Genomic DNA, 22,221 nt, shown 5'->3' on the forward strand with positions numbered 1-22,221 from the left:
TTTTTCTTGAGTATTTAGGTGAGTGACAGTTCATTAAACCTGAGGACAGGAGATTACCTGAGCAGATTCAGGGGAAGTAAGAAGAGGTTTGTCTGCCCAGGGTGATGGTGATGCAAAATGGTAGTGCAGAATTCAGAATGATAGTACTTCAGAACAGGTGGCCAATTCTGGTGCATCTCTAAAAACTATAATCGTTAAAGTGGTAGGGATGGCAGCAAACAATTGGTTTGGTACATTGATCGTATGCTGATTAAATTTTTACAATGACATATCCTCAGTATAATGGTCTGTGCTGCACTTTTGCGTTTATTTGCTTGAAATGTGAAATACAGAATGGATGTGTGTCACTTCTGAAGTTGTTTTTAGCTGCTTAAGAGGCAAATAAGGGAAGAGTGAGATAGAGAGGAAAACAGTTCACAAGTTTGGTTGTTTTTTTTTTTAATTCCTGTGGCTTTAATTCCAAGTAGCTACAGGAAGCTAATTAAAACTACTGCAACGATCATTCTTGAAGTGAATTAAATATGCTGATAGTGGTAAGTTGGTTTTGCTTTTATTTAGATGTCCTATGAGCCTTTTAAGTATTCTAATATAGCTAGTACTGAAGAGCCAATTTATATTGTGCACAGCTGTTTGTTGCCAAGATGACTGTGATGGTTTAGGTGTTACTACTGTTCCTCAGATGAAGGCAGTTGAACTCACAGCTCTGCAGATGGAAATTAAGAGTAGATCAGGACTGTCCTCTTCAGTTCCAGTGGTGGTCTGCCACAGCATGCCAACCGTTAGTGAAGATATGCCAGTGGCCTTGCAGGCCATGTAATTTTCATGATCAAGAAATTTATTTATGGGACTTGATTTAGAGTCTTTGGAAATGGATCAGCTGCCTGGTGACTCAGCAATTAGTTGTAAACAAACTGTGGGAGAAAAGTAAGACAGCATCAGCTGAAGACAGATGTTAACATTTAGCTCCTCTTCCTTTTCAGCACTACAAAACAAAGTGGGTTATGCGAGCCATAAACAAACCAATGAAAAACCCCTGCAGTTATACAAGACACCTGCATGTGTCTTCTCTGAATTGTGATTCCACATACTTTCATCTACTTAAACACAGGAATTCAGTATGATCTCAGTCTCTTAAAATGACAGCCACAGGAACTGACTGTGCAAGACTGCTTTTTACTCAGCAGCTCTTGTCCCTTTGCATTGCTTGTTTCCTTGGTCGTTGACATCCAGCGACTTTTTCTTTTGCTGGTACTTCAGGCATGGTAGCTTTATGAATGTGGGATTGATTCCATTATGGTTGTTACATTTTATATATATAGAAATACATACATGTTTTTTTTATGTAGTCAGAACTGTTTTAAGATCTAGTTACTTTTCTGTTGTGGGAGAGACCTGAAATGGGATGGCTTTGTTTCAGGTACTCAAACAACGTCATAAATCTGCATGGTTTTTACATTGTATCAGTGGGACAGCAGCTGTGGAATTTCGTGAAGTTGGTAAGCTTAAGAGCAAAATACAGGTATTATGGAATACTGACTGCTGTGAGAGTTAACCAGGAAAAATCTTTTGATCTGGTTATTTCCAAAACATTATAGGAGTTTGCAAATGCATTTAGAAGCATAGGTGGTGCATTCTGCTTAGGGCTCTGAGACCTTTGCCTTGGTGCTTGATAGTGTCTGTTTCATTTTGATTGCTGGTAGGGGTTGGTGTGTTCATCCACTCTTCCCTACACATCTGCTTTTGGCCACCAGTTGAGATGGACTTTGATCTGAGCCAGGGTAGACACTCTTAGCACAGAAGTATTGCCTGTTTTTGCAGTTGGTGACTGAAAGTCTGTCATTTTTTTACTCGGAATTTTTTCTGTATGACTGTGAAATCTTCATCTCTGCTTAAATGTTCTCATTACCAGCACTGTACCACATGGGAATAAACTGGGAATGATATATGAGATTTCTGTGAAGACTAGAGCTGGATTCCGCCCCCCCCAGAATATTTAATCTGTGTTAAAAAGGATTTTCTTATATTAGAGTATGTTTACTAGATTCCACCAGAGAATGCTACTGAACTTTAGTATGCCTGAAATACCAGTTTTGCAATGGTCAGATTTCTTGCCACCAACATAACTTGTCAGTTGTATCCCATCTAAATGTCTCTTAATGATGAGTGTTGCTGCATCTTCTATGAGCAGGTCTCTTCCACTTTTCTTGAATGTGTTAGTTCAGCAACCCTCAGAGCTTCTTGCATAATGAACTTTCACTTGCCTTTCAATTTCTGCAGATAGTTGCTGGTTATAAACCAACAATATCTCAAAGTTATTCTTATTAGGGGAAGATGATCAGAGAAAATATAATTGCATGGTGATCTAATTCTCCTTACTCTCTAGAGTAAAGTAGGCTGTCTAGGCAACCATTTCACTTGTCTGGGAGATTATCAAATGTTGAAATTAAGCAATTTAATTGGCTTTATTTTTCAGGCCTCCTTGTGAAATGTTTCTAGCGTCAGTGCACTTTGTTCTGCAACAGCAGCTGTTATTAGCTAGCAATGTGCATGACCAGAGCCTCTTGCCTTTACTTTCTACAAGTATGTAACAATATTAGTTAACTAAACAGGTTTTCATCTCACTAGAGCTGGTGTTGTAATGGATGTGTAACACTCCATGATAGTTTGAGAACTTGTTCATACTGAAAACCAGAGTACTGATCTGTACTACTTATGTCTTGCTTTGAGACCCTTTTGATGATACTTTGATCCCTAAAAGAGTGGATATTAGGTGTTGTATAAGTACATCTTCTTAGCCTCTTAGAAGTTAACTATAAATAACAAACTGTAAGTAGATGCCCATACAAATGGTTTCATGAGACTGTTACTGTGCACCCTTGTACTAATTCTAACCACAACCTTCCCCCCCACCCCCAACCTTGACTAAACCATTTTACTATGAATGCCTTGCAATTTTCTCTTTTGTGATCATCCAGAACATGAAGAGCTTTTTTACAGACTCATGTAGTTTAATTTTGTTTGGAAAGAATTTTTACTTATTTTTAAAACCTGCACAGTTAGCAGTTGGGTAGTGCCATACTAAATAAAGTGTGATAAAGCTGAACAGCTCCTTTCAGTTCATAGGTCTGCACTAATTTTTACGTAGAAAGGAAAACTTACGTCATTGGCTTCAGATATGCTGTTGTAAATAGTTTATAGCAGTGTTTGTTTATTTAAGTGTTGAAGCTGAATCATCTTTTAAAGACCTAAAAAGCCATTTTTATGACACGACTTTCCCCAAACTTATGTAGCCATCGTGAAGGATTTTGGAGGTTATTTTTCTTCCCTTCTTGTACATGCTATAATTGGTATGTGAAGTCCCTTTGCTCTATAACTGGCAGTTTGGAATTTTGTAGTTTGTCCGTATTAATTTATATAAAATTTTCCCATTTGATGACAGTTGTGACTAACAGGTAACTGGCTGAAAAGAGGTTAAGAAAAATTGTGCTTTAGGTTTAATGTCTCATTATGCTTAGGCCTGTGAAAGGGTAATATTGCACTTTGCTGACTTACATAAAGATGCTGTTGTTGGAAAGGAAGGAGAGAGGGAATGAGCTGTGGCCTGTGATAAGAAAAGGGCTTATGAAACATCTGGAAGCTGGTGCAGACTACTAGGAAGAACTAGAAGTAGCTCATAAGCCACATTAGAGGTCTGTATCTTGTGATGTTTGTCTATTTAATTACCTGTTTTAAATCTGAGTTGGTTTTAAAATGTTTGTTATTTGAGACTTGTCTGTTGTTTGAGACTGTCCTTAGTCTATTTAAAGATTTATTTTTGTTTGTTTTCTAAGGGAAGGTTGGAGAAGCAGGAAGCTTGTTTCAGCTCAGTCAGTATTGGGGCTTCCAAGCTGTCATAGTTGATTACAAGTGAAAGGAGGAAGTCTTGCTCCCCTTACCTTGTGGTGACTTCAGTAGTCTACCAAGAGCTGAATCAACCCCCTAACACAGTAGAAAACTACCTACTTCTTGGGCTAACTTTTTGCTTGGTGACTGAATCAGCTGAGTTGGCCTGGGGAAGTGCTTACCAAGGTCTGGAGTACTTTCAAGGGAGGAAACTGGACCTAGGAGTATCAGTGAGAGCAAGATATCAAAGGGGAAGTAGGTCTTCATCTCTGTGGGTGGTGAGCTGATTGATCACCCTGTCTTGTGAAGCAACAACAAGAAAAATACAGTTCTGTGAAATAGTTGAGTTAAGCCAATATTTATCTGCTGCCAAAATGAGTGGACCTGGTTACCACTCCTTGTCTCAGCTGTGAAATTCTGCTTCTTGGCTGTCAGCATCAGTGCTTGTCTGATCCTTCAGAGAGCCAGTTCAGCTCACAAAGATGATTTAAAAAACAAAACCAAACAAATAGCAGATATGGTCAGAAAAGTGTACGAGCCATTTTGAGTAAGGAGGTGCAACTGTGTGGGAAGGAGTGAGTCTACCCATCAGAGGCAAGTAGCAGATTAGAGATTTGTGTTCAGGATTCAGTTTTGATACCCAGGTTGGGATGACTACTACTGCAGTTCTTTTCCTCTGTCACCTTTCTTGAGCTATCATGGTGCTTATGTGAACAAGTAAGGAAATTATCTTAGCCCCCCCCCCCCCCCCCCCCCCTTTTTTGAGGCATTTTTAGTTTTGAGCGAGATCAGCTTTCTAAGACACTCAAACATCAGTGGAAGGAGCAGTGATGAGTTTCATCTAGTAGTAAGAAAAGCCTGGAAGTTTTCCTCATGTTGACAGTAGCGCACCTCTGACTTTGCAGCTCACAACTGAACTTCCCTTGCCCTATTTGCAGGGAGTCATAGGAGCTGAAAGGGGAGAAGGATGCAAGTCAGCTTTCTTAGCAAAAGCCATTTAACTGGCTCAGCTGTATCATCACCTGTGCTATGGTTCCAGAGCTGCTTTTTTAATTGCCATGAGTGCAGCCTGCTACTGAAAAGAACAATCCTTCCCTTTGCTATATATTTTGTAGCCCTAGTCTTGTGCACATACTAGTGTTTTGGGTGACTGTCGTTTTATGCTGGATTCGTTTCTTGCATAACCTTGAGTGAGAAGGGAGAGGTTAGCTTTACTGCTTAGCTGTTCTGGCTTGCCAAGCAGTGAAATGAACACTGGTGCTGATACAAGGAAGGGAGATGTTGGAGTGCGGCTGGGCCAAGGTGGATGATAGCAAAGCTCTGGCAATGTTTTGCCTAGGGAAATTGACTGCAGACCAGTGCCCAGATAAAGAGGAAGCTATTAAGGGAGGCAGAGGAATTTGGAGAACCAACTCAGGCTGATAGTTTGGAATTCAGAGCCGGAGGGTAAAACTACTGTAGCACAAGTTCCACTTCCCATCACTGTGTGGGTGCTAAGAAGTGATGAAGGGATCCTAGAGCAGGCACTTGCAAAGAAGCACGCTGCTCCCCTCTGAGCACATAATCCATTGTTTTAATTTGTTCCCAAGCAAGAACTTTTGTTTACTGTGTTTGTTGATGAAGTGTATCCAAGCTCTGCTCATTTCTTGTTTTAAGATACTAAGATTTTTTTCTCTGGGGGTGGTTTATCTGAAGCTATATTAAAGTAATTGTGGCAGTAAAATGGAGAATGAGTTAATAAATAACTGAATTTGTCCCTTTCGTGTTCTACAATTGACTATCATAAGACATGCTCACTACTTTTCCCAGAGTGTCTGCCTCATTTCAAGTATAAGATTTACAGTGCTAAGTGAATGAGATACCTGGTAAACAGCCACTTTGCTCTTGACCAGTGTAGTAAGTTACTTTAAACCATTTGTGTGCTATGGAATTCGCTGCCATGCAACTGTTAATTGATCTTTGCAGCATCTGTTTGTGTCACAAGGTGGTAAAATGCTCAGGACCTCCTGTTCCTGATACAGGTTCCTGGCTGTGTCTACCATGGCACAGTCTGGTCACGCTCTGGAAGTGAATGGGCGACAAGCTATTCTCGTAAGAACTTTCCTGTTACAAACCTGCAATGTCTTAAAACTATACAATTAAAACAAAATACTACTATTAAATGTAGGCAATAAAATATTTATAAGTACTATCTAAAATGGATTATAACCTAAACCTGACAGGCACTACAGCTTCATTTACAACTTTTTGAACCTTTTTCAGTCAACAACAGTACAAAGCTTAGGGACTTCCAGATGTGTTTTGCTCAATGTTCTGAAGTAGCAGGAATGGCACTAAACAGAAACTAGTTACTACATCGGTTTCTGTGTGTGAACCCACCAGTCTGCAGTCTGCTCCTAAAAGGCCTGTTACATAGAAGTAACTAGAGGTGCAGTCATCTTGTGCCAGTTTGAGACAGGGCTTGCATCAAAGGGGCTGTGCTTGTCTGTCATCTTCGCTGCGCTGACACTAGTGTTTGTATGTTCTCTTGAACCAATAAGCTGGTCACCAGCGTTACAAGAAGAAATATCAGATTCCCACTGGAGAACAGTGCTGGGACGCCTAATCGAATGTCACTTTGTTGATTAGACTTTGAAATATTTTTCTAATGTTTGTAAGATTTGTGCAGGAATATTGGATGGTTTTGAGGTTCTGGTTTATCAAATGACACTGAAATCACTTTGTAAGGTTAATGGCAAAAGCTATTTTCTACATTCTATTTCTGGTGTGATTTATAGGTTGTTTTTTGTAAGTGGGATAGTGATTATGTTCTGCGATGGGGCAACTATTTCATTGGTGGTATAAAAGTTATCTGTATATGTAAACAGTGTTCTGTGAGTAGAAGAATTTTTAATATTTTAAGGTTCCTTAGAGATTTGTGTTCTCTGTCCCTACAGCTCCAATATTGTGCTGGTCCTTCTCCCTGTTTCTTTCTTACCTCCAGTGCTCTCACCCATTTCTCATCCATTTCTCTCATGCCCGCTAATTTTGTTGAACAAAATCTATACATGCTTCCAAGTGGCTTGTGTTCTGACAGCTTGCTATCATAAACCAGAGAGCTACAGCAAAGAGATCTGTTAAGGCTGATGCTGCAAACTTTGCCTTGGGCTGTAGTTCCATGCCACTCTAAGCTGTTGATCTGCTGGCTGCTGCACTTCTCTTCCCTCATTTGAACTAACTCTCATGCTTGTCTGACCTTGCATGAAGTAATTTCTGTTTGCTTTGTCACTCTTCTTGTCAGGTTAGCGTGCTAACCCAGTGGACAACTGAAATGGCTTAGATAAATTCTGAACCATTATGGAGAAAGGGGCATGAGCATGCTGTTCGGGAAGAGAGTAGGGATAGCAGCACCAACAACCAGCTTAGGCTGCTGGAATTGCTGCATCACTTGGGATATTAATCTCAGAGTGTCATCAATTTTTCACAGCTCGTTTTGTGACAAAATTAAATGCAAGTCTCCTATTTCTGTTAGATATGATTGAAACTGGCCACTTAGATTTTAAGACCAAAATGACAGGTGGGCAGTGATTATGATTGTATAGGCTTTGTTTGATTGTATAGGCTCATGATTGTATAGGCTCATGAAACCATACTAAAAAGCCTTGAGAATGCTGAATTTAGTAGTAGAAAGATCAATGTCACTATATGCAAACCTCTGGTATGCGTATCTTGTGTATTGCAGTATGGTTCTTTTCCTTATCCCTTTGTTTGCTGTCTTTTATTATCAGATATGTCACTCCTGATCAGCTGTTGCTGACCTCTAGTATGTGGCTAAAATAGCCTTATCTTGCTGGACAGATAAAACAAAGTACAGCAGGAACTTGGATGCTACAGTATTGTATGTTATGTGATACAGTTCAGAGTTTAACTTGTATGACTGTCAAGTTTTAAAAGGCTGAAAATATGAAATTTGACCGAGCAGAATGGGAAGAATGACCTCTCCAAGGGAACAAGGAAAAATTAACCGTAAAAAGTATTGTATTTGCAAACCTAGGTAGTTTGAGTACTCCTATTGACTGCGTTAACTTTTGCTTTTCTGTGCTTTCACGAACAGAAGAAATTGCCCTTTTGCTGACCAGTGTCCACGTAATGTGAAGTAGTTAACCCATTTGGGTCTGAAATCAGGATATCTGAGGGGCACAATGTTTGTGTTGTCTGTCTGTAATGTGAACTCAGCCGTTGCCAATTCTGCTTGGACTGTTTTTTTTGCCTACTGAGAACCAGTGGGCAGTAACACATGGTGGTTGTAAGCAGCCATATATGTACTGTTGCTACCTCAGCTGATAAATTAGGAGATGGGTGGGAGTTAGGTGCTATTGAGGATCTAGTTAGCCTTGGAAGAAAGCTGAAAGTACTGAAGGGGAGGCAGACATAGGGTTGTGAGGAGCAGCAAGACCTGTAGTTACTGTGGAGAGAGGATGTGAAATGATACTTTGAAGGTTTGTTAGGAAACTTTTTTCTGCTTAATTTTAAAGGCAGAACTACTTTTTGCAAAAGTTAATTTTTGTTCCCTTTTTGAAAATAACGGCTTTGACTTCAATGTTTCTGGAACTTTAAAAGCTGTTATGTTATGAAAAAGTTGCACACACTTCAAAGTACGTGAAATCTAGTATCTCAAGTTCTAGTAATGAATTTTAAACAATATATACCATTCACTTAAATTAATTTCTATTGGTTCTTAACAGATTTTTTTAATTTGCTTAAAACTTTCTTTTTTAGGTGTTGGGAAATCATGTTTATTGTTACAGTTTACAGACAAGAGGTTTCAGCCAGTCCACGATCTCACTATTGGTAAGTCTCTTTTGTCCCCCACAATGCTAATGGTTAAGCAGCTAGGGTGCCTCAGCATTCATTTATGAGTTTGTTGGGCTGCAATAATGTAGGATTTGTGCTGTATTAAGGTAGCAGTGAATCTTTGGCTGATTAATATTTCTTAGCTAATAAAGCCAAGTGGAGGCCTTTTTTCTTATTGGGAAGGTACAATCTGAAACAATTACTAAAACTATGAATTTTTTTCTCTCAGCTGTGTCTTCAGAAAAGCTAAAAACTGGGCACGGAAGCAGAATTGGCCAAGCTTGAAATGCTCTGATGGTGATGCAAATGGCAAATTTTTCACTAGGGAACAGAATATTAGCATAGCCACAGAACCTTGAAGGCAAGTTACAGACAAACTAAAGCAAAGTTAATCTTAAAGATGAATAAACAAACTTACTATTTGGGAAGACTAACTTCTGCATAGAGAAGGATTGAAGTGTGAAGGTATTCACTGTTTGGAAGGGATAGGGGTTTTTCTTCCTGACTCCTCAATTGGATGTGGACCTTTTGTGTTAGGTATGATTTGATATTGATACTAGGGGAAATGAATACATGTTGACAGAATGCATTGCCTCTGATCTAACCACAGTAAATGATACAAACTTTTCTTTATCTTTCCACATAAAATATGAGGAATAGTGTGGGAATAAATTCTTCTGTAGGCAAGCTTAGTCTTCACATCAGTTTCAATGTTATGCTTAACACATGCCAGCCTCTGATAAGGTTGCAGAATCTTTGAACTTCTTCTTGATGTTATTTCAAGGAACCTATAAGCTCTAATCATGATGAGCCTTGAACAAAATGTATCCCTAGTCTCTATTTTTAGTTTGTGTCCTGGAATAGGTAGGCTTCCTGTGTTTGGGAGTACTGAAATAGATGCTTGAAATATAAACAAATATTCTTCATGTCACAGAATGTATCAGGTGGTTTGGTTATGGCTTCCCTTTCTCTCTTGACAGTCCTCCCACACCTTGTGTGTGGCTGTCTAATATAATTCAAATTCTTAGGCTAACATCAGTTTTCAAATATTTCTGAGGTCTTGGCAGCAGATAGGCTGGCTGAATAAAGAGCCTGAGTTCTTTAGGGAGGCATGAGTTATTGTCATCTTTTCTTCTTTAGGCCTGCCAAATATATGACACCTTATATATCACTTAGGCCTTTGGCAGCCCTGTCACATCAGCAAACTGATAGGCTGTGGGAACGAGCTTCACCTCAACAGGGTGGTTGTAGTGCCAGTTCTTTGCCTGGCATATAGCTAGCTGAAATCTGGGAGCAGAAACTGAAGCTAGTGGGATGAGAAGGTGAGCTTAGATAGCAATATAACGAGGGATGTAGGAATGGAGCAGGGGAAGCTGCTTGAAAAGAGGAAGAAGCAGCATAGGCTGGAAGCAGCCTCCTTTCACTTAACTGATGGGGCATGTGTGTGTGTTTTGGCCAGGAGAATGCTTCTCCCAAGTACGCAAACAGATTTAGAACGACAGAGATAAATAAAGAACATGGGTTCAAAGTCATAGGAATGCCCATTGCAGGGCAAGATGGGATGGGTTGATGTTACCTAATGCGCTTCCAACTGATGTTGTTAAAACTCCTGAGAATCTGTAGATTGAAAAGGCTTATGTTACATAGCCTAACTTTTTTCAATATAATACAATGACTTTAGCCTGTGGGAGTGCAGATTCTATTCCTGCTGTGAGCAACTCAAGAGGAGAAGGGAAACTGAAATTGAATATGTGGAAAAAAGATATTTCATCTAGAGTTGTGCAAAATTCAGCCCCGAATTTTAGTATAGCTAGCCTAAAATGTTATCTCTCAGATTTAGGAAATTCAGAGAGAAACTTTACCTCTAATGAAAAAAAGATGGGGGGGGGAGAGGAGGGGGAGATAGATGGAATACATAGAAGCAGGTGTTTTCCTGTCTTTGAGCTACATTCAGAATTGTGCATAACTGTAATAGTGTACTCTAAAAGAGCTTATAATGCAACAACTATGTCAATTTATTTTTCGTTTGGGAAGTGAAGTATCTGTTATTAAAAGAAATTAAGGAGGGATGGAGAATCTGCATTTATGCAGTTGGGGGGAAAAAAAAAACCAAAACAACAAACCCCAAAAAACCAAACAACAACAAAACACACACAAAAACCCAACCAAAAAAACCCCCACAATATTTGTAGGTAGACACTTTACCACTGTAAACATTCTGTTTGGTTTGCCCATTGCCCTTAGGACATGCCCTTACTTTGTTTACACCTGAACAGCTTCTATGCCTTCTTTAAGAGAACAAACTTACCATCAAACTGCATGTGTTGTTTCAAATTCAGAATTTTCTCTCAGCAGATAATTTTGATGGAACAGGATAAATATTCTTTTAATTTTTCTGTGGAGTTGTGTGTAAAAACTAAACATTTAGGGTGATTGCTGGATTTTATTCAGAAGCTCTATATCTGCATTTTGAGATCAAGTAATACCCGCAGTGTTGACACTTGTAGTAGTCCAAGGACCTTCCCCTGGCTTTGCAATCAACTTTGGAGAGAGCATTGTCATTCATCTGCTTCCTCCTTTCTGCTGCTCCCCCTCCATTCTTTCAACTTGTTTGCATACAGTTACTGCAAGTTATTTGGATGCTAAAGAGAGCACAGTGTTCATTGGCCCATGGCTTTTATTTGGCTCCAGTATCCTGCGTGGGGGAGAGTGGTTCCTTCCTGTCCCCTTCCCCAAAAGTCATTCTGCAGAAAGCCATGCTGCCTCCCCCAAATATTCTAAACAAGCTTTTGAAAGAGACGTTTGGAATACTTCAGGGCTGCTTAATTGGAAGACTTCAGTCCAAATCGAGACAGTGACCAATTTTAGACAAAACTTAAGCTACCAGCTCTTTTTTTTTTCTGAAATAATGGATATATGAAGCATAGATTAATGGAAACTTGATAGCCTTTAAATATGTCCACTATCTCTAGGCATTTGTCGGATTTTAACTACTGTAGTAATAGCCTCAATCTATGTTTAATTTACTGTTAATGATCTTAAAATTGCTTTAGAAGATGGTACAAAAGGCTGAATTTTTCCACTAAAGAAATTCCTTTTGTTTATTTGAAACACATTGATTTTTTTTTCCCTCGGTTATTAAATTTGATCTTTAACTAGTTAGAATTTTGGAAGTACTTTTTTTCATAAAGGCAGATGAGTTTTAATTAACACAGTAATAAAATGTATCTTGTTGAAGGTCACATTTGTATGCTCACTTAATAGAATATTTTATTGATAAAGAATTGTAGGTTTAATTTCTTCTAAACTGGCTTCAGCAATCTGTCACTGGTAGAGTGTTAAAATAACTGTGACTCTTCAATTTCCTGCTTGCATTCAAATGGACATGTTTTTCTCCCTTTGATCTAGAGCTACTAAATCTTTTAGAAAACTTTGTAGGAAATACCTCCTTGACACTTGCTTTAATTAACGTGTTTTTAAAGCACTTGGAAAGTAACAGTTTTCTTCTTCTGGAAAACTTTCCAGCTCTTTCAAGCAGCTAGAAAATTAACTAAAAGCAGATTGTGAAAGATTATTTCCTACAAATACAATGTTGAATTAACTTAAATTTACATTCTTGCTTTCATAGTACTTGACATTCTTCTTTCTGATATATGCTAATAATGTAATATTTTGTAAAATCTATTCAGGTGTAGAATTTGGGGCTCGAATGATAACTATTGATGGAAAACAGATAAAGCTTCAGATATGGGATACGGTAAGTAATAAATTATAGAAATTATTTAAAGATATGGCTCTACTAGCTTTCCCTTTGTTCTGGTTAAGCTCTCTGTCATCAGCACCCATGTGAGACTACGTACTTTGTCCTGCAGCTTCCTTTGGTTTCTATGAAGATTAAAAACTTGCTAAAATTTCCCTTTTTGGTGTGATGTATTCTTAAACCATTGCAAATTTCTACTGTTTGCACTGTAACTTCACTTCCTCAAGTAACACTTTGTCAGACTTGTAAGACTGGAATTCGTGCTGCCTCACTTTGTTGTGAAAGTTTTCTGTATTATTAAGAACTTACATTTATCGAAATACTCTTTCTCTGTGCGTTCATGCAAGGTCTGGTTAATAAAACATCCGGTTGGGAAATTGTGATGTCTACTAGCTTTAATCAAGAATTCTCTAGAGGAAATGTTTGCATTTCCAGTGTAGAAGAAAAGATATGGCTCACTGTTTTCATACAAGAAGACTTAAGAACTCAAGTTCACTATGATTGTGAAGATAGTAAATACTTCAGACAATCAAGAAGGGACTGGTAAAAGCTTAAAGTTTTGGAAAGCCTAGAAAAAAAGAGACTTTGACTTTTGGGGGGGTTCAGGTTAAGAACATGCATTAGCAAAGGCAGCTGTTTTCTTCTTGTCAGTCACTTTACCATAGAGCAGTCAGCCTCAATGTCTACACTTGTTGTGATGCAGCAGCTTTAAGATGCTCATACTGCTAGCTCTGTCTTTCAAATGTGCTTAACTGTTCCCTAAGGCAGGGCTGTCTGTTTTCCTTTAGAAAAGCATTTTAGGATACCTTTAGAAACTGACAGATACTGGAGCTGTAGCATCATGTATGTGCTCTTTTTGGTATAGCAAATCAATGAAGGGAGATATATTTGTATATGCGTGCCTACATACAAGCACGTGTAATGTAACAAGAAATGTAAACAAGTGCAATATTTTAGCTAACTTTGTAGGTAAGATCTAAAGTACCTTACTTATTTTACAAGTTCATCACTTGAAATGGCATCTAACACCTGTGCCTCCTTGGAAGTTTGCCATGAAAATGTATAGAAGAATATGGTCAGATTGTGCTTACTTCAGGCTTTTTCTGCCCTGAGCATTTTTACTATTATAACTGTGGTTTGCTGACTACCAAGGTGGCTGATCATTTTTGAGTTCAATAGGCAAGCAAATCTCTGCATAAACAGTAGCTTCAGAAGCAGACTTTTTGTATGTAGTGTGACTACATGAGAATGTATCTACATTCATCCTTGTTTCCTAAAATTGGGACAGATTCTCTGTAGACAAAATTACTAATTTTACTACCAATGCAGCCACTGTCTTTCATTGGCTTTCAAACTGATTTTGCTAATGTGCTATTATCTGCTCCTTGGGTACAAGTGAACTTCAACGATTTTTGAGTAGATTCTGTTTTTCTTATTTGATATTATTTTGAGTAGATTCTGTTATTTTCTTATTTCTGTTTGCCTCTGACTCAGTAGCTCTTTGCAATGTTTGGTTTCTTGAATGCTTGCAAAGTGTCCCATAATCAAAATTTTAACAGAATTGCTTTTGATTATAACTTACAAGCTGGTTTTGGGCAGGGATTTTATCTGGCTAGTTTCTTAACTGTATCATATGTAAATTAAAAATATTCATTAAAAGCATTTGTACACTGAGTAGATTGTATGCTTGCATTGTAGTTAATAATTTATAAGTTGTAAGTAATAAATGACTTAGTATATTGGCCATAGTTAAAATTTTAACTGTGTACAATCTGATTTTTAAAACACAGGATATTTCTATTGTAATCCAATCTTGGCTTGTAAGCTTATCTAAATTCCACTGTCTCAGTTCTGATCTTGGGTGCAAAGGTGTTGAAGGAATAGCAAGATAAGAAATATGATGAGGTAATTGTCAAGAGATGTTTTACTTACAAGTGTTAAAGTACACAAAGATGTACATAATGACCAAGGTTACCATGTCTGTATTGTGTATCTGGGTGAGCATTTATTGAATTTCTTTTTCTGTTGGCAAAAACTGCTAGCTGTTCCTGGTGCTATCTCCATATTTATTAAGCTGTAATAATTTCCATTTGATAAGAGAAAGTTTGTTTTACACCTATGGTTAAGGAAGCATGTGAAGCATTTATGTTTTCAGTTGGTGCTTACTGTGTCACAGCACCAGCACTTCTCTGATTTAGTGCTAGCCTTACATACCTGCTTTTAATCCATCACTGAACAGGAAGCATCTTGAACAGAGACATAAGTGGAGAACTGGATAAAATTTGTTTTGACTGGTTAACAATGAATAAGGACTTGCTTTCTTAAGAGAATCAAACACTTTAATTCAGATTTTTCTGGCCAGGTATTTCTATGCAATGGCGCTCAGTTGGTGTTGTCTTCAGCAGATCACTGCAGCTCCAAGGAAAGTTATATCTTAATAATGGGAATATATGGAACCTGCAGCATACCTCACTGTAGGAGTGTGTCATAACTTACAGGGGCAGCTGAAGCTAACACTGTTGCATGTCTGTGAGATCCATTTGTGTGCTGCTCTTGTATCATAACTCAAGAATATTTCACTTTTTCATTAGCATCTTAGTTTGGATCAGGAGTGTGTTACAGAAGTTAGCTCTGCTTACTTGAAGTCTCGTTTTCATGCAGGAGTACGCAAACTGAATTCCTTTCAGAGGAGGCCAAACTGGAAGATATCCTCAAGGAACGCACGGGTACTCATTAGAAATTGTACTCCAGCATTTGGTTCTGTGAGCTGGTAGTCTAGTAAAACTAGTTTGATGCAAAAACAAAAAAAAACCACACACAAAAAAACCCCAAACAAAAAACCAACAACAAAAAAAAAACCAGAACAAAAAAAAAAAACCCAAAACAACAGAAGCCCACATTCCATGAAAGGTATTCAGTGTGGCCCTTGCATACTTAGTGCTAGGTGTTGCAGTCTTGGCTCTACTGCTGATGGTATGTCTACACCAGCAAATAGTGTGTGCAGTTGTTCTCTCCCAGCTGCAGGCTGCTCCTGATCTGCCCACTGCTGGGCTCAGCAAGTTTGCTGCTATGTGTGCTGTGGCATGCCCTGGTTTTTAGGTCTGTGAGTCCTTGGGTTTCACTTTTCCTTTCTGATGCATTTAGGTCAGTCAAGGGGAGTGCAGGTATTGGACCAAATTGTTCACTTGTCTTGTCTATCTTTAGTGTCAAGATTATTTCCTTTCCTGTGTCTTTAATCTTAGTAATGGTTTTCAATAGTTGAATAGACTGAGAAATATTTTTGTCAAAACTGCTTAGTTGGTAATTGTCTACTATGAGAAGTGAAGCTACCCTTTTGTGGAAGTGTGGTATTTGAGCTAGTGTCAGTTACAAAAGTAACTTTTAGGGAACTAGAAGTGGTCAACAGAAGCTGGTAAGGATCAAAATGACTGTTGTGGGAGCTATTAAGGTTTGTGAGTTTAAACAAGCTGTGTAGATGAGGTTGTTCGTCTTGCGGCAGTGTAACACCAAGAAATACTGAAATTGCTTCTCCTCAGAACAACTTCATTGTTGTCGAGAGATACTGGGCTTGTTACCAGGCTGAGTCAGTAGCCTTCATTTTGTTGTTGAGGAGGATGTTCTGTATTGTATTGACTGTTACTAACAAGTCATTGTTGATGAGCAAAAATAAACAGTAGTTGAAAGAGGGAATTTAAGTTCCCTCAGATGGTGCAGGGGGGAGAGATCAGTGATGATACTAAGTAATACTACTTATGTTCTCTAAACTAAATTGATATGAATGAGAATTTTTCCTGTGTATTTAAATACAATCATTTTTAATAACTCTTTGTGCGTCATTTCATGGGAATCCGTGATGATAAATGTTTATTCATTATTATGTTTCTATAAGCAAGACTAAGGTGCTAGACTAAGACTAGTCTTGCTCAGACTAACACTAAATATCTGAAATCATCTTATCCTTTTTTATTAGCTAATTGCAAGTAATTTCTTGGTTTCCATACAAGTGATCTTTCTAATTAAATTGACAGTGTTTTCTAGTAGTTGAGAGCTTGCACAAAAAAGCACATTTATGCAAGACAGAAGGCATAATTGTTGAAGGCATGTCTCTTTTTCCCTAAAACCACGGTGTGACTTGTCTGTCCATTTACAGATATTCTGAATATACTAATCCTTCTTGGAAATTCAGTTATTTTTCACGTATTTGTAAACTATTTGGATCTAGTAGAACCAAATAAAGTTCCCTTAATTCATTAAATGAATATTCATTTCGTCTTAGTGATATTGACAATTGCTAAGATGTAGTGCTCGCCCCTGAGAGTTCTTTACTGTCTACTTCATGATATTTTTCTACTTGCTTTGGTAGTCAGAGCATATTTCATGGGCAGTTGGTGAATTCTTCTACTGAATTTTTACTAATTTGACTCTTTAACTGTTGTACCTGCAAGAATGTGGGTACATCTTACAGCTCAAGTTATGGCAATTCAGTGCTCATGGCCCTCTGTTTTACTCCTGTGAAGTAACATCAAGAACTTGCAGAGGATCTATCTTGGTTCCTGAAACTAGTTTGATCATCAGTTCACAGACTGTGTTTGCTGCTACGTGGGAGCATTAACTTATTTCTGGGTTCATGGATCGGGGGGTGGGATTTGTCCATTTAATAGTTATTCCTTTTGCAGTTTGGGTAATAGGACCATCATCTGAACTTCAGTGCCAGTAGCTAAGCTATTGTTCACATCTATGATGACACGTTAGGAAGGTAAGGTAACTTGATACACCTTCTAGCTTAGTGTTCACAAACCCTTGTCTGTCATGTGCTTAAAGGTATTTGGTTATTGAAATACTGTATTATTGGTATTTTATTTTCTGACTGGTTATAGATTTCTTGTCAGTTTATCTGTTGCTTTCTACAATAATAGAGCAAGCTCTTGCTTAGGGTAAGGGCTTAGATGGAAGGAGGGCAAATCACTTCCTTTTGTCCATAGTGGAACTGCCATTTTAGTGAGGGTAGCTACTTAAAACCTAAAGGTTTCAAATATATTTATAACCTGAAATAAATCACAAGGGTACTTCTAATAATGGAGTGCTAAAGCTTTCTGTTTCTCTGATGTATTGGGAATTGCTTTGGATGTCTAAATGCCATGCATGCAACAACATCAGAAGAAAAGGTATATGTACAAATGATCTGTATTTAGACATATGTACAGTTTCACCCTTGGGGATCTTTAGTCCTCTTGACAATTCAGTTCTTATTAGGATGCTGAAAGGGTTATTCTGAAGCAACATGTAACTTGGCTGAATCCTCCACATAAATTTTGACACTCTTAAATTGTTAAGGATTCTTCTTCATAAGTGTCTTTAGTTCGGTTCTTGCTCGGGAACATCTTTGCTGGAGAGCAGCAGGGGTTTTTTTATTTTTATACTACTTTTGTGCCTATTCTTTGTACTACATGCTAGTAAATCACCTTAAAATTCTTTTTATTCTGGAGTAGAGACACGATTGCAAGAAAGATTAATGCATTTGTATAAACAAGTTGCCATGTGACTAAAAGGCTGTTAACTTATTTATAACTTTTTTTTATTTATAACAGCTGAGAGAGTTGGGGTTGTTCAGCCTGGAGAAGAGAAGGCTGTGGGGAGGCCTTATAGCAGCCTTCCAGTACTTAAAGGGGGCCTATAGGAAAGACAGGGACAAACTTTTTAGCAAGGCCTGTTGTGACAGGACAAGGAGCAATGGTTTTAAACTAAGGGAGGGCAGATCTAGACTGGATTTAAGAAAGAATTTTTTTACAATGAGGGTGGTGAGGCACTGGAACAGGTTGCCCAGAGAGGTAGTGGAGGCCCCATCCCTGGAAACATTCAAGGTCAGGTTGGACGGCGCTCTGAGCAACCTGATCTACTTGAAGATGTCCCTGCTCTTGCAGGGGGGTTGGACTAGATGACCTGTAAAGGTCCCTTCCAATCCAAAGCATTCTGTGATTCTATGAACTTTCAAAACTGTATTCAAGGGTATTTTGCTCCTCTCTTTCTGAAACATTTTGTTCCAGGGATCAACTTTGTGGAGTAGTTCCCAACTGGCAGTTGTCATAGGTAGTGTGACACTTAGGTGAGTTGGTTGTTTCTTAGATCTTTTTAGTTTTCTATACAGCTTACGAAAGTGTAAACTAGTTTAAATGAGTAATAATTCCCAATGTGAATGAGGTGTTCTGTCACCGGGTTTGAACATAGGACACATGTGTGCCCCTTCTAAAAGTGAAGGGGTCTAGAGCTACTAGCTATGGTGCATTGTTTCTCATTTTTCATGTAGATGTATACTATAAAGTTTCCTCCCAGTAAAAACTATTGGTCAGCTTGGATGTTGAAGGCCTGCTGAGATGTACTTGAATAACTTTGTCCTTGAAGAAACTTTCCAAATTCTTCAGCATTGAGAATAGAGAATTCAGTACAATTGATGAACTGTTTTCTAGGGAGATGTGCTGTTGTAGATCCTATTTCATTATCTAACTACTTTCTTGTACTGCCTCACGGCTCTTCTTTTTTTTTTTTTTTTTCTCCTGAGTTTATAGATTCAAAAATATGCAGTTAAGGAACTTGCAAGGAACTCTTTTTGATAGCAAAGGATTGCCCGCACATTTTGCAACTGACACCTACGCGACTACACCACCCACTTGGAAATGACACTGAGATTTCCTATAGGAATAGTAACACTTGGGTGTCTTTTCTGAAATGTGCCACAGATACTGTGTCAATAGTAACACAGCTACATAGCTTAAATGTTCCTGAAAACTTTAGTGCAGGCCCTAAGTCTCCGTGTATCTTAGTGACCTAAGGTGATCGATAATGCTTCATGTTCTACTTACATCATTATTTTGAAATTGCTTTTTGGCCTCTATACTGAGGTGTATTTAGAGAAGCACATGGGATATATGTCCATGCAGTTCTACAGTTGAAGCAGAGATGAAGATTTTTGTACTATTTTGAAGACTTGTAACTCCTAGAACTATGATTATGTAAGTCTCTCATATCAGAAAGGTTGTTTTTAACCGATATGATATGAACTGTAAAAGCTTACAGTCCAGAAAACAGCCAAAAAGAGTGTTACTTAGCATTTAAAACATCACTTGTTTATCAGAGGCTCACATTTTTTCATGATTAGCGAACTGCTCACGTCAGAGCTAGCACCTTTTTCTCTGAAGAGAGAGGATGCATGTTCAGGCCTGTTCAGTATGCATTTATTGATTCCTGTAGGCAACCTTGTCTGACCTAGAATTTCTACATGTGAAATAGCTCTCATGGTCTGTCTTGTTACCAAAAAGATCTTCCATCTTCCCACTTCCATGGCAGCGTAACTCTGAAAGTTGGTATAACTAGGGGTTGCCTCAGAGCAAAGGCTTGTGTTGCCTGTACTAGATGTAATATGGCCTTGGGAAATACCCTGTTTAACATTCATTTAGTGGCTACTGCCACTACTGTTCCCTGCCCTGCTGCCTCAGCGCTGGCCCATGTTGCCCAGAGGGGCTGTGGAGTCTCCATCCCTGGAGATCTTCAAAAGCTGTCCAGGCATGGACCTGGGTAACCTGCTCTGAGTGGCCCTGCTTGAGCCAGGGGGGTTCGAACAGGTGCCCTCCAGAGGTCCCTTCCCACCTCAACCATTCTGTGAAAAAAGCTTTTTAATATGGAAGAGAAAAAAAAAAAAAAAGCAAGTGCTAGATTTTGGGGAACATGGAAGGGATGGTAAGAACAATGTTAATTCCACATAAGATAAAGGACTTTTCTCTTGTATCAAAGCTGTTTAATTTATACTGAGCTTCCATATTGTTACTTCTATCTGTTGCTCCTTGTAGCAAGTAGCTAAATTTGGGTTGGTCCTACTTTGCAAGACTGATAAAGTACAATTATAACATACTTGCATTTTTTAAAAAAAGTCGGGTTTAGCTAATAGCCTACGCTTTTTTTTGTTTTGTCATCTTTGAAATAGCTTGTCCTCCTTGGGGGGGGGGGAAAAAGGGGAGGGGGGCAGAGAGCAAATTGTCAGGTGAAAAATGCTTAAAGTAATAATGATACTAAAAAAACCAGCTGTGGAGTATATTCTACATGCCTAACCCTGCTATATTGACCTTCTAGAGCTCTCATTCAGAATTATACTGTTAAAATAGTAAATTATATATATAAGGTGTTTCTTATTATTTTATATATAATATAAAAATATATAAACATAAGTATCATGGAGTTTCTTTACAGAAACTCAGTTTTCTTCTGTTTAGAATGAAAGAGAGTTCAGTTTCTGTTGGTATATATAAGCACAAATTCATTATTGCTGTATGGAAGATTGTATCTTCTTTGGTGAAGAAGGGGTAACATTTTCTACCCTTTCCCCAGTCTTTCCTTCAGGAAGCAATGATATTTAAATTTCATCATGGGCAAGTGAGACACAATTAAAAATGTTATAGTATTTTCAGGATTTAGATGCCGAACTTGTAAGAACTCCGACTTCTTACATTCTTGTAAGATCAGCTAGAACCTCTGACAGTCTTGGTTGACCATGATTAATTTACTCGGAGACAAATAATTTCATGTGTCAAAGTGGAATTTGTGAAGGTGAAACAGGCAATCTTAATGTGGTAGGCTAAGTCCACTTCATGTATGATTTTAGGCAATAAATGGAATACACTGGTAACAATAACTTGTCTGTTGTCTAGTTAGGAGGAAAATGTTTTATGCATCTACCATGTACTTGAGCTAGTCACCACACCAAGAAAAAGTTGTAGAGCTTAGTGAAGCTTCTGGGTAGAGAACCAAGTATTGTGCGAAAAACTTGTGTTTTTTTTTTTTTATTCTTCCTTGGTGCATTCTAGCAGATGGGTTGTATTCTGTTACCTTAGTTTACATAAAGATGCACTTGGACTCTTCGGCCAAGTGCATATGCTACTGTAATCTAATCATGTTGAAACTATTAAATATATTGTCTGTCTTTTGTAACTTTTTCCACTGGAATGGCTAAGATAAAGTGTGTTCTTAAACTGAAGTAACTGATTATTCTGGAAGATAAGGACGCTTTCTGAAGACTGAACATGTCAACTTGTTGTGCCACTGTTCTTGTTCAATGACAGAACATAGATGAAGTTCTCCTTGAATTCAAGAAGACCTTATATTAAGAAAATACAGTAACTGTGAGAAGAGAAAGTTCTCTGTATGCTGATTTTGTAGGTAGGGCTGGAGGGTAGCTTGTATTTGATAAATATTTCATTCTTGCTTTTCATGGTTTTAAATCGGAGTAGTTTCCTATAGTTCTGCATATAACTATCTTACTGCATATAGGGTTTCTTCAGCATTAATATTAGTATTTCTTCATCGTGTTCTGTGTTATCTTTTGAATTATGCTAAAGCATCTGTTATTACTAAATATTAGAAGTAAATGTTTATTCTAACAGCTGTCAGGTACTAGATAGCACTTCTGAAAAACACGAGCATGGGGAGCTTAAGGTTTGCAACTATGAATATGTATTTTTCAGGACTGTGTTCTTTTGAGTATGTTCTTTTAAGTGCTGAGATTTTTACAGAATACTTTTCTGTGAGAACTATATAATTTATGTAGGATCTCTGAAGCTTTTCACCAGTGCATATGAAGATGACTCTTGCATCCTCTAACTGTTTGACAAGCATTATTTATCAAGTACAGAGGAAATTGATTAACTGTGGAGCAGAATTATGTAAAATTGAATTCAGAACCATTTTCTGGTTTTTCATAA

The 22,221-nt window shown here is 38.1% G+C and overlaps 1 protein-coding gene across 2 annotated transcripts in view; it reads left to right on the forward strand.

The window, feature by feature from the left end:
- The window catches only part of RAB2A (RAB2A, member RAS oncogene family), a 44,858-nt gene that overhangs the window by 1,679 nt on the left and 20,958 nt on the right, over window positions 1-22,221 (forward strand). For both annotated transcript variants that reach the window (XM_075494706.1, XM_075494707.1), the window contains 2 exons: window positions 8,641-8,712; window positions 12,405-12,472. In XM_075494706.1, coding sequence (XP_075350821.1) covers window positions 8,641-8,712; window positions 12,405-12,472 — 140 coding nt within the window. The remainder of the gene's footprint in view (window positions 1-8,640; window positions 8,713-12,404; window positions 12,473-22,221) is intronic.

This window comes from Mycteria americana, chromosome 2 (genome assembly GCF_035582795.1).
Source record: "Mycteria americana isolate JAX WOST 10 ecotype Jacksonville Zoo and Gardens chromosome 2, USCA_MyAme_1.0, whole genome shotgun sequence".
NCBI lineage: Eukaryota > Metazoa > Chordata > Aves > Ciconiiformes > Ciconiidae > Mycteria > Mycteria americana.